At 39.9% G+C, this 17,684-nt stretch overlaps 1 protein-coding gene across 3 annotated transcripts in view; it reads right to left on the reverse strand.

The window, feature by feature from the left end:
- Positions 1-17,684, reverse strand: part of LOC116058582 (gastrula zinc finger protein XlCGF57.1-like) — a 308,880-nt gene that overhangs the window by 52,399 nt on the left and 238,797 nt on the right. Inside the window, exons 1-2 of one of the 3 annotated variants that reach the window (XM_035998327.1) lie at positions 9,889-10,043; positions 1,776-1,930 (exon numbers count right to left, since the gene is read on the reverse strand). The exons of 1 other annotated variant lie outside the window; for it this stretch is intronic. In XM_035998327.1, coding sequence (XP_035854220.1) covers positions 1,776-1,827 — 52 coding nt within the window. In that variant the 5' untranslated portion in view covers positions 1,828-1,930; positions 9,889-10,043. One more of the 3 variants, XM_035998326.1, reaches the window with a different exon arrangement.

Genomic DNA, 17,684 nt, shown 5'->3' on the forward strand with positions numbered 1-17,684 from the left:
AGGGCTGCAGCTATCGATTATTTTAGTAATAGAGTATTCTACCGATTATTCCATTGATTAATCGAGTAATCGGATAAGCAATAATATACAATAGTTTGGTTTCATTTTCGGAAAAAGCTACATTTTTATTGCCTACATTGCTTGCAATATCATCTCTGAAAAAACTGAACATATTAAGTGCATTTAAGTGCCATATTACATTGTTTTTAAAGAAAACATTTTCTGAAATGCAATAACAACCTCAAAATAAGGCATACATTAAACATACATAAACATTACCTTAAGTTATGCAACTTAACTTTCAGAACTACAAGTTTCAACCTGAGACTGATCTGTATATAGGCCTATATGTAAATATTAGTTATACTCAACCTATTTTCATTTATATATTTGATTACAATGTCACACAGCTATGTTACACTTTTGTTACAGTTTTCGTTTTAATTACGTTTGAACTGATTCCAAACTTTGGACACATCATTTTTTCCAGCCTGTCTCTTCTCTTAGCCCCTCACTATTTACGCTCTCTTTCTACACTTTGTAATCTTTTGTAAGTCAGTCTTCACGGCATGTGTCGCGAGCAGCGTCAGCCCGGTGTGCGACAGTAATAATCATCCGTGCGGAAACACCATGAGCGACACACTGTTGGTAACGTTGATTAAACAAAGCTTCGAGGCAAATCATTTTGCATCAAGGTTTTTTAGTAATCAAGTTATTCGGGTTCCTCGAGGAATCGTTTCAGCCCTACATTTGGGATTGTCACTTTTCCGTTGTTAAGAACATTGCAATATAAAGCAAACTGTCCACTAGGCAAACGTATGTGAGTAGGCCTATATCCACAGAACAAAGGAGACTCAAAATGTTTGGAACAGCTGTTCTCATTCCCCGTGCGGTCGGTCGAGTGCATTGAAGCACGGCCGCACTGAATTGGCGAAAAGAGCCACAATACAGACGGCGATCAATGTGGTAATCTTGACATGAAGTAAGTTGCCTTTGGATACAACACCACTTTCACGGCATCGCTGTTTCAGAGGTGAATTTTGAGAGATTTTGAAGCTGGACGGCAGCGAGGCAGCACCTGTTAGACCGCACGCCGCCATAACTTGCAGTAGTTTCATAGTTCCTTAACCAAGGCTATTTTGCAGAGGTACTTTACCTCCATCGGGTTAATTTAGTTAATGCTGGACACTGAGTCCGACGCAGTCACTCCAGATAAAAAACACATTGGGGCTACATTAACATGCAGCTAACTTCACCGAGATAAATGAGGGCAAAACAACATCACCGATCTGTTTGAACCAAATACACTATCTAGCTCAGCTATAAACACCGGATCTGCAGCATGTTACCGTGTTGTTTGCTACGGCGCCTGTTTGTAACCGGTAGGCTACCGGCCATGTGATCTTCACCTGTTCAGCTGACTTTAACAGAATGCTACTCGACTGTCTCGCTATTTTCCCTCACCACAGGCAGGCAGTTGGCCTGTTCGTGGACTTACCATGTTGCGCTGCTGAGAGTGAACAAGGGAAACACTGGAATGGATATTTGGCATTATTTTAAAAGAACAGGAAACACTGATGTATGAAACTGCCAATTGGAATAATTTACTTGTTAATCAAAAGGTGCCAGAACGCAGTTCCGGCCCACTTTAACCCCTGCCTCCTTTGCACTTTTGTTGATGTTTTGCACTGAAAGGACTGCATCCAATTTTGTTGTACATGTCCAATGGCAATAAAGACAATTCTATAAATATCTAATAGCGATCATCAGCTTACCTTTATGGTCGAAACAGTGCGAGTATGGGTGGTCACTGTAGATCGAGTCCATGTTAAAGTGCCTTCCAGAAGTTTTCTCTGCAAACTGCCAAACGCTTTATGGACGTAAAATCAAACGTCCATCTGAGCGCCGTCCTCCTCGAGTTAACTCCAGCCTGTATTTAAGAAAAACATATGCAACTTACAAAAAGGTGAAGATATAACATGTGTTAATGTCTTTTCTGTGTGAATATGAATAATTTCGAGCCAATCCATCTTGCCGAGCCTCTTCGATTTCTGCGGTTTTCGGTTGCTAAGAAAAAAAGTACGGTGGCCCTGAAGTGCAAATCACAACAGCAATAAGAAAAACGCGACGGCAAATATGAAAACACGACAGCGAATATGAAAACACGACGGCAAATATGAAAACACGACAGCAAATAGGAAAACACGACAGCAAATAGGAAAACACGACAGCAAATAGGAAAACAAAACGGCAAATATGAAAACACGACAGCAAATAGGAAAACACGACAGCAAATAGGAAAACACGACAGCAAATAGAAAAACACGACAGCAAATAGGAAAACACGACAGCAAATAGGAAAACACGACAGCAAATAAAAAACATGACAGCAAATAGGAAAACACGACAGCAAATACGAAAACAAAACGGCAAATATGAAAACACGACAGCAAATAGGAAAACACGACAGCAAATAGGAAAACACGACAGCAAATAGAAAAACACGACAGCAAATAGGAAAACACGACGGCAAATATGAAAACACGACGGCAAATAGGAAAACACGACGGCAAATAGGAAAACACGACGGCAAATAGGAAAACAAAACGGCAAATATGAAAACACGACGGCAAATATGAAAACACGACAGCGAATATGAAAACACGACAGCAAATAGGAAAACACGACAGCAAATAGGAAAACACGACGGCAAATAGGAAAACACGACGGCAAATAGGAAAACACGACGGCAAATATGAAAACACGACAGCAAATATGAAAACACAACAGCAAATAGGAAAACACGACAGCAAATAGGAAAACAAAACGGCAAATATGAAAACACGACAGCAAATATGAAAACACGACAGCAAATAGGAAAACACTTCAATAAATCACAAAACACAACGGCATTAACTTCTACCGGAAAAGGTAGGGCCTATCTAGCAGTGGACGGACCCTCCTGATTGGACAGACGCGCTGTCTGTCTTTCGCGCTCCCAAATCACCCACAATCCTATGCGCGCGGCTTTGCCGGCTCGTTAAAAAAACAACAACAATGGCGGACCTAAGTGGGAGTTGGAGCGGCATCGCTGATGGCACAATTAACATTTAAATGTAAGTATATTTAGTGTTTGCCGTACATTTGTTATCACCGTTAATGTGTTACATCAATGTCAAGTGTTACGCATTAATGCTGGTACAAATTGCTATTATAATTAGGTAGATACACCCGAGCTAACGTTAAGCTAACTGAACCTATCATTTAACATTAGGCTGTTAGCTAGCTAGCTGTGTTGCTGTCTTTTATGCCATTTGTGTTCGTAAAGTTTAATGTCCGGTGGCATTTTCATCTCTTTTTGTAAGCCGTTACTGTATATGCGTAATGTTAGCAGAGATTTAGAAATTGGTTTGTTTATCAGTTGTAGCTGCAGGATTGGAGGTAAAGCTGCACCTTGTTAACTTCACTAGCAACGTTAAATGAAAGCTAAAATGTATGAGTAGTTTCCCATGTAACAAGTATAACATTCCGTTATAGCATTTATAATGGTAAAGATCTTTTTCTTGTGTTTGCTGTCTTTTAACAGGGACTAAGGAACAAATGGAGGCTGCACTACAACGCTGAAGTTGGCATCCGATTCGCAGCTTCCGATTCGGCAGTTAAGGGGAAATTTAAGGGGAACTTAAAACTGTCCGATTCAGCAGGGAAACATAATTTACATTGCTAAGTGACTGATCCTCCGTTTTTTGAACCTCTTACTGTATTGAATGAGTGTTAGTCATTAAAGTAAATTATTAATTATGTCTAAAACACACTTTTAGATTTGTGAAAGCTTTATTGTCTTTATGAGAACACAATAAAGGGAGATTTCACCGTTTTTCTAAACTTGTCAAATCAGGACTAAATTATCCCAGAGAGTCTAAGGAGTCTTAAAAACACAGTTTGAGATTTGTGAAAGCTTTATTCTATTTGTGAAAATGCAATAAAGGGAGATTTTACTGTATTTTTCACATATAGAATACATTGGACCAGGTCCAGATCCAAAACCACAATACTTTTTATTTTATTGCCACAGCATGGCCTTTGCTAATTGACATTCAACGTACAAGTCCACGTCTCTCCATGTCATTTCTTATATCCATGAGCAGGTCTTCCTTCTCACTTCAAAAGAAAAGTAGAAAAAGTTATTTTTACCTTTTGGAAATCAATCCAAATATCGTCATAGATTTGCCAGTGGTTTAATTTACTCTTCAAATCCTTCTCCTTCAACATAAGTGTTGTTTTCTCACCTTTCCTCAGAAAAAGAGGCAGGACTGAGTATTAAGATTTTTTTTAATTCATACTTCATAGGCCATTGTCTCAGGTGAGGAGCAACCCCACTTCTGGGGAACGCTGGGTCCCGATCTTCTTTGATGATGAAACCCAGCTGGACAGGATTGTGAAATACCTGTCAAACTTCCTCGACAGCTGTGACACACTCTCTGATAAAGTGTGCACCATGGTGTCTTCTGACAGGATCAAATACATCCTAAATGTGTTGCTGTCAGAGATAGGTCCACAGCAGTTCCACATTATATTCATGAAGACATTTTTTTCTATGACTTAAAGTGGCTATATGTAACTTTCAGTTTGTGTTAATTCTAGCGGCCACTTTGGACAAAAGTGGTAGTATTTTCACCACACCTGCTGTCGTAAAGGTCTTTTCTTTACGGTGCTGTATTGCCCACTGTAGATTACCAAGTTTGCGTTACCGTGTTTACACAAGTACAGGGGAAGACCTGCTCATGGATATAATAAATGACATGGAGAGAGTGAGTTAATTCTTGTCCAGTTTTGACAAGTTTAGGTATTGTGGTTTTGGATGTGGACTTGGTCCAATGTGGTCTACATATGCAAAAAACAGTAAAATCTCCCTTTATGGCATTTTCACAAATAGAATAAAGCTTTCACAAATCCCAAACTGTGTTTTTAAGACTCCTTAGCCTCTCTGGGATAATGTAGTCCAGATTTGACAAGTCTAGGTGGATCTAGACCTAGTCTAATGTGGTTTATATGTGAAAAAAAACTTATTGTGTTCTCATAAAGACAATAAAGCTTTCACAAATCTAAAAGTGTGTTTTAGACATAATTATAAATTTACCTTAATGACTAACACTCATTCAATACAGTAAGAGGTTAAAAAAACTGTTTTAAGTTCCCCTTAACTGCCAAATCAGAAGCTGTGAATCGGATGCCAACTTCAGCGTCGTGGCTACACTAGCGTCACCAGAAGGGAGAGATGAGGAGGAGAGGGAAAGCAAAAGACAAGCAGGGAGACAGAGGCCAAAAAGAGATGTTGAATAGATTATTTGCTATTAGAGATTGCCATTCAAAAAATAAATGCATTAAATTAACTAGTTTGTCTGTGTCTTTTAAGTTTTTGGGTGTGTATATAATATAAACTGTTTTTCAATCTTTATTTTTCCATCAAATTATGACCTGGACACAGGAAACTTCTGAGTAATTATATTCAGATGCTACCTGTTTTAATAACTAGTTAGGTATACAAGCTCTAAAAAGACATTAATGAAACATGTATCTTTATTATAACATTTATTCAAACATTACTATATACTGTACACAAGTATATTCAACATGAAGCGGCGATCAGATACAGCTCCCGATGATGGTGTTGCTTCCAGACTGCAGACAGAAGGAGAAAGATTAGGTTAGTCCAGTAGTTATCCAACCTGTCCTGGTAAGATTAGAATTGTATCACAAGTATATTTAAGCATACTGAAACATGAAGGTACTTCATGTAACTGTGTAGTGATGTAGTTTCTTCATCATGGTCTTAACTGACAACTGTTGACCATTTAACACACTTACACCTACCTTTACTGTATTAGTGGGTGTTTATCAATGGAGGTATTATGACTTTTCATATGTTGGTTGTAGCCTTGTAGCTTGTGTGTTTACAGTACTATTTACCCTTTCTCACTTGCAGTTTAATGCATATCATACTGCCTGTGGTAGCTCATTAGCTGGTAGCGTTTACCTTGTAGTTGCTGATCATATTTTGCACTGCATTTGTCTGAAAGCTAGAAGCTACTGGACAATGAGCTAATGTTGCATACATGCAGTAAACTACAAGCTAATGTAAACGTTAGCTACTGCAATTCTCCTTACCGGTAAGTGTTATGACTACTGTACAAACATGAACTCCCACGAGTTTAATTTATTGACATGGGATAAATAAGACAAAACGACTATTGCTTACATTAAAGCCTATCGGTGTCGGTAACGTTACCTACCTTTGCACGTTGCGAGCAAAGTTCCTGACAGAATATTCTCCTCCTGCAAGCAGACTGACGCCGATTCACCAACAGCACAGTTCATAGTTCCACATCCATTTCGTCCAGTGTTTTGAAATGAGAAACGGCTAGTCCGTCTGTTAAAAGCATAGACAGTGAGGCACTTTTATTTTTTCACCTCTCCTTCCTGTCCTTCCTATTTGCTGTCGTGTTTTCATATTTGCCGTCGTGTTTTCATATTTGCCGTCGTGTTTTCATATTTGCCGTTGTGCTTTCCTATTTGCTGTTGTGTTTTCCTATTTGCCGTTGTGTTTTATGATTTGTTGTTGCGTTTCTCTAATTGCTGTGGTGATTTGCACTTCAGGGCCACCGTAGAAAAGCCTAATTTTTGCTCAGTCGATCACTAGATTTTCTCAGAAATAATAAGTTATAATAAGCCATAACTCTGCTCATACAACAAACAACAATATGGATATTGATAGACGTTGTCCTTCTTTGAAGAACAGGACAAGACTGTAAAGACAGCGAACATAAAGATTTGGGTAAGTGTAGCAGTTAGACTTGCTTGTGATGTGAGTAGCCATCAATTAAACATATCAAAGATGAAAGACAGCATAATCACTTTCAGGAAGTCTTCTCCAAAACCTGAACTAACTATCAGGTGCTGGTATAGAGTTGCTGGATAACTTAAAAGGAACACACCGACTTATTGGGACTTTTCCGACTTTTCTACTGAAGTCAAGCGAACAGTCATCCGCTCGCTCTCCCCTTTGAGGAAGAGCAACTGGAACAGTGAAAGGACGTCACCGCCCGCGGAGTCATGGCAACCAAACAACAGCGCGAGTACAGCAATTTGTCATCAGGTAGTGACAAACGACGACGAAGGCCATGACATGAAAACAGCATTAAAGTGGGTCCCGTGAAATATGACAGCTGCAGTATATTGGAAATTTAGCCTTGTGGACACTGAATTAGATGAATTTACTCTTTACCAGACCCCAGATGAGACAAAAAGCTAACGTTAGCAAAACCGTTTTTACTTGCATTTTTTGAAATATGTCAGGTCCATGTGTTTGTGTTATGTCGTAAATGTGAAAATGAACTGCTACCTCCTCTGTCAGCTCTAGCCACTGACAAGAAATAAGCGGAGAAATCAGACCAGAGCTCATTACTATTCATGAGCTCGCCCAGTTGCGCTGGGTAAAGGATGCTGATAGCCAGGCCATCTTGAATGGGGGTAGTGCGTTTAGGCTGGACACTCCAGGGTTTTCCCTGCATAGAGGAATTCTTGGCGTACCCCCCAAAGAGGTTTTAGACAGCATCAAAAGGAAAATCACCAGTACCAAAATGATAGAAATTGAAAAAATAAGTAAATGAAAATCACATTTTAAATCCTCAGCCAATGTGTTCAAAAGCAATATACCAAACAACCATTGAACAAGCAGATCCTAAACTTGAATAGGAGCTAATCTCAGTTTTAACGTCCAGAGTCTGGCTGAACAGTAGCATTTACAGGTGCTGGTCATATAATTAGAATATCATGAAAAAGTTGATTTATTTCAGTAATTCCATTCAAAAAGTGAAACTTGTATAATGTATACATTCATTCCACACAGACTGATATATTTCAAGTGTTTATTTCTTTTAATTTTGATGATTATAACTGACAACTAATGAAAACCCCAAATTCTTAAGACCAATACAAAAAAAGGATTTTTAGAAATGTTGGCCAACTGAAAAGTATGAACATGAAAAGTATGAGCATGTACAGCACTCAATACTTAGTTGGGGCTCCTTTTGCTTGAATTACTGCAGCAATGCGGTGTAGCATGGAGTCGATCAATCTGTGTCACTGCTCAGGTGTTATGAGAGCCCAGGTTGCTCTGATAGTGGCCTTCAGCTCTTCTGCATTGTTGGGTCTGGCGTATCGCATCTTCCTCCTCACAATACCCCATAGATTTTCTATAGGGTTAAGGTCAGGCGAGTTTGCTGGCCAATTAAGAACAGGGATACCATGGTCCTTAAACCAGGTACTGATAGCTTTGGCACTGTGTGCAGGTGCCAAGTTGTGTTGGAAAATGAAATCTGCACCTCCATAAAGTTGGTCAGCAGAAGGAAGCATGAAGTGCTCTAAAACTTCCTGGTAGATGGCTGCGTTGACCTTGGACCTCAGAAAACACAGTGGACCAACACCAGCACATGACATGGCACCCCAAACCATCAGTGACTGTGGAAACTTTACACTGGACTTCAAGCAACGTGGAATCTGTGCCTCTCCTCTCTTCCTCCAGACGCTGGGACCTTGATTTCCAAAGGAAATGCAAAATTTACTTTCATCAGAGAACATAACTTTGGACCACTCAGCAGCAGTCCAGTCCTTTTTGTCTTTAGCCCAGGCGAGACGCTTCTGACGCTGCGTCTTGTTCAAGAGTGGCTTGACACAAGGAATGAGACAGCTGAAACCCATGTCTTGCATACGTCTGTGCGTGGTGGTTCTTGAAGCACTGACTCCAGCTGCAGTCCACTCTTTGTGAATCTCCCCCACATTTTTGAATGGGTTTTGTTTCACAATCCTCTCCAGGGTGCGGTTATCCCTATTGCTTGTACACTTTTTTCTACCACATCTTTTCCTTCCCTTCGCCTCTCTATTAATGTGCTTGGACACAGAGCTCTGTGAACAGCCAGTCTCTTTAGCAATGACCTTTTGTGTCTTGCCCTCCTTGTGCAAGGTGTCAATGGTCGTCTTTTGGACAGCTGTCAAGTCAGCAGTCTTCCCCATGATTGTGTAGCCTACAGAACTAGACTGAGAGACCATTTAAAGGCCTTTGCAGGTGTTTTGAGTTAATTAGCTCTTCAATATTGAACCTTTTCACAATATTGTAATTTTCTGAGATACTGAATTTGGGGTTTTCATTAGTTGTCAGTTATAATCATCAAAAGTAAAAGAAATAAACACTTGAAATATATCAGTCTGTGTGGAATGAATGTTTCACTTTTTGAATGGAATTACTGAAATAAATCAACTTTTTCATGATATTCTAATTATATGACCAGCACCTGTACATATATATATATTTTTTTAAACAGTTTTGTTAATTGAGGTTTAATTTACTCTAGCAAAGTATGTATTTTGTTTATCAATTTGTCAGCAGTATTAATTCGAATAATAACAATTTCCTGCATTCTGATACATTCTAAGCCAGGAAAAACCTTACATTCTTGGAATTCACATCCGTCTTATTTTATTTCTAGCTGTGTAACTGCTCGTTAATGTAAAGCACTTGAATTACTTTGTTGTTGAAATGTGCTATACGAATAAAGCTGCATCAGTTCACAACAATGACTTTCTTCCATACAGGGTAACTTCAAGAATAATATATAACACGTCTCCCTCTCTGCTGGCCAGCTGACAGAGTTCATGTTGAAGTGCCTCTCCTCGACTTCTCCCCGAACTGCATTTGAAAAAATACGGAGCTCACAACATGTAAAATAACACACGTTAGCAGGAGCTAGCTGCGGCTAACGTTAGCTTAGCGCGCCGACTCCCTGCAACAACAGCAGTAAACGCGTTTCCGGTCAGAGAAAGAAAACAGACCTGCTCTTTGTAGCTGTGTTTCAGGTTTTAAAACCACATCCGGGAGTTGGCGTTGTTTCTTTCCTCAGGAAACCAAACACTGGCGCGTTTTTGCTCCGCCATCCTCATCACGAAGGTAAAAAAGCAAACAATGGGACGGAGGTCGTAACATCTTCCTAGACCCGGAAACACAAACACAACTTCCGCTACACACTGCCCTTCAAAATAAAATAGAAATGTTTTAAGAGTCGATTTTACCCACTGTCCAGGAGGGTTTCCTGTTGTCCTCGGGTCAAATTCGACCCGTTTTCAAAGTTTATATGTCAGAAACATGGCTTTCTTTTCAACCAAATTTCCTAAAAATAACATGGATGTTTCTATACGCTAATTGATGAATGAATTTTATGGTCTACCCGGGAGAAAATCTGCGATCATCCATAAACACGTTTCTCTGACCTTAACTATTAGTCAAGACAATTCCTAATTGCTGCTTATTTTACTCAACAATTAGGCATCATTTCATGTAAATGAGATTTATTCACCATCAATTCCATAAAGAAGTGTAAAACTAGTGGTAATAAGTTATGAAGTTGGCCAAAAAAGATGTAACACAGAATTGGGTGATCATTTATCGGCTACTTTATGCTTTATGGTCGACGGGAAGACAATACGAGGCTTAATAAGATGAGATGAGATCAGTGATTGAACGTAACTTAGTACATTAACCCATGTACTGCACGTAAGTATTATACCGAGGTATTATCATAATTTATACTTCTAAATAATGTACTTTTTGACTTTGATTGACTGCACAGCACAGATTTCAGGAGTACTAAATAGGGTCTCTCTGTTCTCTAAAGCCTCTGGTTTACGTTTAAATATGAAGAAGGAAAATGTGAGGTAAAAACTTCCAGTTTACCCTCTGATTATAATATGTATAATATCCCTGTAACTTTGAAGTTAAATATTTATGGATCATAGTTACACAGGATAAGAATAGCAGGGAGACATCTAATATTGAAAACAATATAAAGAACAGTAGAACTATTCTGAATAGTTGGCTTCAGAGGAACTTATCCATCTTTGGATTTATTTTGCTTACGAAGATGGAGAGTTTATCTAGATGTATCTATTCAGCTTATTTCTTGGATATATTTGGAAAATATGGAAAAATAAGCTACATTATATAAGCATAAGTGATATTGTAAAATCTGTGGAGGAAGGGGGTCTAAATGCAATTGATGTTGATTCAATGACCCAAGCAAAATGGTTACAAAGTTTCCTTAGGAAAGGTAAATGTTATTGGTTTGATCTTTGCATTTTGTTGGTATATAGTATAGTATGTCTTATTAGGATGTGACTTTGATGTATCAAAGCTACCTGTCAAGCTACCTGCTTTCTACAGAAGAGCATTAGGGCCAATTCTGAGTTTGCAAGCCTGGGGAGTAAAGCATAGGGACCGTAGGCTCTGTAGTACTACTGGCTGACTCAGGAAACCACTGTTTTGTTGTGCGTCTAGATAGCAACGGTTTGTATATCCAGTTTACCTTTTTGAATGACGAAGCGATTACCCACGCTTGCTGGCATGGAGAGTTATTTCCTCTCACGCATGATCATTAATGGTCATGCATTATGACACAACAAATGTCACTATTTAATCAACAAGTAATGTATTTAAAAGCGTGCAGACTGTACTTTTTACTCCACTCCACATCCATTTATCTGACAGCTTTAGTTACTTTTCAGTAACTAACAAATTAAGTTCCAATTCCGGGATTGCTCTGGTGCTGCCGGAAATTCCACCTGGATGATGTCTTTTCGGCGATGTGTTGGCGTTCTAAACTCCGGTGGATTTATGAGGACTATGGTTAACTGCTCCTCAGATCTCTGCAGGGTAAATCCAGACAGCTAGCTAGACTATCTGTCCAGTCTGAGTTTTCTGTTGCACGACTAAAAACAAAAAACTTTGAACAAAACAAGCTCCTTCCCGAGGCTATTTTGCAGCGGCACTGTGCCTCCGTGCGGAGCTTAGCGCCGCCCGAGACGATTGTGATTGGTTTAAAGAAATACCAATAAACCAGAGCACGTTTTTCTCCCATCCCGGAATGCTGTGTATATAGAGGAATCATGTTGAACAGGTTGAAAAATAAATGAAAAAAAAAAAAATCTCATAGGATCAGTTTGTGGTTATAAATGGGGAGCAGATCAACAATCACTACTGGATATTTACAGGGCTTTGCCAGCGATCCAGCACAATGCGCACACAAAGTGATTCTGATTATCAGACATGTACACATTCCTCTGGTAGGATTCTCACCTGCTGAACTCACTTCAGGTCCACTCACAGACTCTTTCTGTTGCGGTTTGGACATTTCTGTTATGGTTTCTGTATTTTGCCTTGTGTTTTGTGCTTTTCTGTTGCTTCCTTGTTTTCTGTATGTTCCCTGTTTTTGTTGGTTATTCTGTATTGTGTATGTTTTGGTTAATCCCTGTGTTGTGTCAAGTTTCTGTGTTTAGTTGATGTCATGTTTTCTGTCTGTTGTTCCTGTTTCCTGTTTTATTTTGATAGTCTGTTTTCTGTCTTGTCATGTCTAGTTTCACTCTGTGTTTCCCACCTTTGTAGATTACCCTGCCCCGCCCTGATGTGTTTCACCTGTTGTATCACCTGTCCCTCATTTGTTCATTACCTCATGTATTTAACCTCTGTATTCCCTTTTCCTCTCGTCAGATTGTTTTGTCTTCGCCCGGCCAGTTTGTGTCCTTGTGCCGTCAACTTGTATCCATTTGTGTCCAGGTCCTGCGTGTCTGTGTATTTTGCGTCCCTGCCAGTTCTTGACTCCTTGTGTTTTTTCTAGTGATGGGCGAATGAAGCCTTGTGAAGCCTCTGAAGCTTCTTCCTGATTGTATCGCAAAATGATCCGAAGCATCAAAGCATCAAAAACAACACAGTGACATCTGGTGGTCAGTCAGAAATGACAGCGGCTATGAACTCGACACAGCCAAACCAAGCTACAACATGAACATAGGAGAGACAGAATGGACACATGCATATGGAATGACATGACTGAACTTTAATTAAATGACATGAACAGGACATGACTGAATTAAAAATATAAAGCCTATGTTTGACTATAACATAATATAATAATATAAATTACTGTGATCAGGATTTGAATGTAAGTATGTTTAATTAGGCTAAATATGGATTCAATAAACTGCAGCAACAATTCCATCTTCTACCGCTACATAGAATTATGTACAGGTATATGTAAGTAGGCTAATTTCCATTAAAAGGCTAATCAAATAAATTGCAAGCCACACTCATAAACCCTGCGATGTTCCAGTGAATTGTAACGGGCCGTTGGTAAGCACGCAGCGACATGAATCCATGAATCCAGCCAACCCTTCCGGAGTTTCAGTGATGTTCGAAGCTTCGGACGTCATCAGTCACGTGCTTATTTCAATTCGATACAAGCTCCGACACTGCCTCGAACCAGTGTGCTTTGCGGGAGTGATACAAGCTTCGGTGCCTCGGTGTCAAACGTCCCATCACTAGTTTTTTCTGCTTTTTGGATCCTTTGTATCCTGCCTTTTTGTTAATTAAATCTTCGAGTACAACCTTCTCCTGCCTGCCTGCCTCATCTCTGCGTTTGGGTCCACTATTCCCTGCCTCCACGCAACACTTTCAACCATCATGTGTCGAGGAAACACCGGGAGAGAAGAAGCTGCACTTTTCTTCCAGGTCAGTGTGGTGTCTGTGTGCGTCTGATCTGAGGACGCCGTCATATCTCACAACTTTAGAGCCCAAGTCGAAAAATCCAATATACCAGTGTCAGGAACCCAGTCAGTGTCACAGAAATCGCACATCAGATGTAGTTCTACTATCTGTCCACTAGATAGGTGCTAACTGACCATCTAATGAAATTGCTATCATCATTGGCGCAATACTATGTTTGGGACATTATGAGGCAGAAAGCAGCCTGAGATCCAAGGGTGGGGCGGTTCACTGTGTTCCTCAGCCCTGGTTCCCTACCAATGTGGGACCAGAAGCTCCAGAACTTCAGGCTGCCCCTTCTTCTTCCAACGAACTTTGGCTTTCAAACACTTTCATTTAAAGGCCTTTTTTTTCTCGCGTGTTTATCTAAAGACTTCGTACCTTTCTTTTAATCACATATAGTAAACTGCATTTCATGTTAATTTGGTGATATTTAAATAAATCTTCATTAAAAGTTATTCTTAAAAATGGTGTTGATAATAAATTCCCAATGTCCCCCTCACCAGCAGTAACTTTAGTCCCGGCTTCCATAATGAGCCAACATGCTAGTTAGCTAGTGTATCGGTGGTGCTAGCTTGTGATTTGTGTCCCCCACAGTGGGCAGAGTTTGTCATTATTGGCGTTTTTACATTACATGGTACCTGCTCGACTCTACTAAAAGGCCCCTGGTACCTGCTAACAGGTACTTTTTTTAGTATCACCTCCGTCCAGGTTCCTAGCGAGCTGAGGCGATACCAAAAGTTGACGTGAAAACCTGCAGACTACTGATTGGTCGGAGAGAATCGTCACTAATCACTGCGTCATCATTGCTAGCGACAAACGGGGGTGTCCTGAACAAACCCGCCATTTTAAAACAGTTTAGCCAGCAACGTATTTTTTTTTTTTTGCTGCCTCCAGCTTCATTTGAAACAATTTTTTTCTTCTGGCTGTGGCAACAGCCACATGCCGAGAGTCAAAAACAACACACCTTCGACGTTCTGTGTGTGTGTGTGTGTGTGTGTGTGTGTGTGTGTGTGTGTGTGTGTGTCGCGTTAGGTCACGGCAGTTTCCTGCGGCGTCGATATGACGACCAGCCACGCTCGCCTCAGGCATGAGGCGGTACTAAATCTGCAATGGAAAATGGAGGACGGGGCACCACAGCTGAGTCGAGTCCAGCCGAGTAGAGTAGAGTCGAGCAGGTACCATGAAATGGAAAAACGGCATAAGTTAACGATAACAAAGCCCCTTTAGTGAAGATATGAGTGAAGATATGATTGGTCAAATTTGACCAATTGAAAACATGCCTTACTGTGTCAAGACTCCCACATTCACACAAGCCAGAAACATGTTTTCCTACAATGCACAAAGAGTAATTTAGCCCACAGTGCCCTAAACTCAATCTACACAGTTTAACTGAGTCCCTACGGGACAGAGACGTACAGAAACATCAGCTCCTTACTGCTGCTGACTATTTACAGCAGCTTTATGTATTTCTGACCCCAGTGCGACTCCTTTTGTCTTTATACCGAAAGTACATCATTTGAGTGTTTTTTTTTGTGTTGCAGCGGACTTTACATGTACTTTCAACAGGCTTTAACTGAGCATAAAATGTACAGTTCTCGAGAAAAACCTACTTGAAATTGTATTTGGACCTATTAGATGAAAGGAATGGTAACGGAAGCGGCAAAAAATGCTCAAAATGAACCGTCTTGTTCCATCCTGTTCTACGTGGGCACCTGGGTAGTGCACCTGGTAGAGCGTGCGCCCATAGACAGAGTCCCGGGCTGAAATTTTGTCCAAGTACATCCCTGGGTTAAGGTGATTTAACAGAATACTACTGCATATACTTTACATCCAAATCTCATGTTGCTTTAATATGTGATAATTGAATACACTTGGTTTTACAAATATGTATTCTGTATATTAAATAGAAATTAATAATTTTTGACTAAACATAACTATAATATGTGTAACCAATGTACGTACATGAGTTTTTCATGTGAATTCACCAGACTTTTGAAATGAGTGATTTTAGACCCTTTCTAGGGGGACTCAAGCCACCCTAAAAATTATAATAATAAAAAACTATTATTAATATTTTTTTTAAATCAATTTTAGTGCTTTAAGTTTTGATCATTTCATGGCGCAGATTAGAACCCAAATTGAAACGTAAGCGACTACAATTGCTGAATGTTAGAACATTGTGTTAAATTGGTCGTTATTACTGTGACTTATATAAAGTGTCAGGTTTAGTGACGTTGTTGTTCAGTAGGTAGCTCAGAGATTATCGGCAAAGGAAATTACTGATTACTTTTGCAAGGCACTGTATCCATGTCACATTCTAAATGTCTGATCCTAGAATCGCCCCTGGGTTAAAATCAGAAGTTGAGTTACTTGACTTCCAGTTACGCTTGCGACGCAGTTCCATTTCGTTTGTCGAAAAGTACAATAAACTGTTTACTTTTGTTTTCAAACAGGACACAGGTCTCCTGGGTGAAAGTCAAATGGATCAAATTCTAAAAGTGAAACGACTCATTTTGCGGGGGCTGTAAGGCTAGAAAAAAATGCATCCACTGATTTACAGATATCACTTTCGTGATGTAAGTCTATGGGGAAAAGTCTTTTTGGGCCAGAGGGCAGCAGGCCTGCTCTGACACAAAATACATGAAAGCACAAATGTATTTCTCTGTGGCAGGCCTTTACAAATCGTATTGTTGAAACCCAAATGAAGAAACCTAATCTTGTCTGGTATTCTCTGTCTGCTTCTCTTTGTGTCATACTTTCCTAATCCCTTTTGTTGTCGAGTTCAGAGATGCCAGTCAGCAAACAGGAAGTGGAACATATAGTCCCCTGACCCAATCAGCAGCAGCGGGTCAGGATGACCTGACAGCCTGGCGGTCGAGGTCAGAGGAAGTTCCTGCAGAGGAAACAGCTCTCCAACATCTCAGTTCATCTTTTTTAACTAAACCTCTAACCCTGACAGCATGAAGGATCTTTAACATTCACATCTGTGTTACACATGAATATATTCATTCAAAGTCGACAAACAATATAAAACTGTGATAATCTGTTTTCGGGTCGTCTTTCCACTTTTACAACCATCACAACTCTAGTTTTGGTTGAAATAAACACATAGTTTACCGATTTACATGTGAAAATATGTTGGCTCTATACACGCTAAAAGTCTTGCTTTTTTAAATGGAGTCTGGTGGGTTTAGCGCTGGCGACTTCAGAGCTGTTTCTGGTGAAACAGAATGATCTCAAAAAGGTTTCAAAGGTCTATCTTTGAAGGGATCCTTTCCATAATGTTGTCAGATACTTAGAATAATCTGAGGTCTGTCAGTGGCAAAAACAGCACTTTTAGTGGAAGAAATTGACAATGCACATTTGCCCCATAGGGTTACATTGCAGCTCAGTCTGTGGCTGCCGGTTACAGCATTTACGCTTAATACTGGACCAATTTCAAAGACTTTTGTTCCTTTAAGTAACTTAGACACAAAAACATAGGGAAATAGGGTCCAGGTTGAAAAAAACAGTAGTTACCCTTTAATGTCACTGCTGATCAGTAATAGGTCAGAGTGTCTGTTTGGGTCGAGGTCACTCACTCACTCACTCACTCACACACACACACACACACACACACACACACACACACACACACACACATACACACACACACACACACACACACACACACACACACACACTTCCCTGTTCTGATGTGTGTGTTTTTGTCAGAGGTGGAGGAAGTATTCAGATCCTTTACTGCAGTAAACGTACTAATAGCCAGGCTGTTCTCATGAACCATTCGTACATATAGCTACGAAAAGTAAAACACTAATGCATATGTATTCTACGTATTTATTACTGTATGCAGCACATTGACTGCTGCTGTAGAAGAACGCTGTGGACGGCGTAGGGAGGAGGTCGGGTGGATGGCTGGGACATAAGGAACCCAGGAAACACGTGTTCTTGTCCTGGGAGGGTTTTACCTAAAGAAATGAGTTAAGTCCGCACAACAGATAAATGCTAAAAATACTTAATTGTGCAAATAAATAAATAT

The sequence above is a fragment of the Sander lucioperca genome, chromosome 24 (genome assembly GCF_008315115.2).
Source record: "Sander lucioperca isolate FBNREF2018 chromosome 24, SLUC_FBN_1.2, whole genome shotgun sequence".
Taxonomy (NCBI): domain Eukaryota; kingdom Metazoa; phylum Chordata; class Actinopteri; order Perciformes; family Percidae; genus Sander; species Sander lucioperca.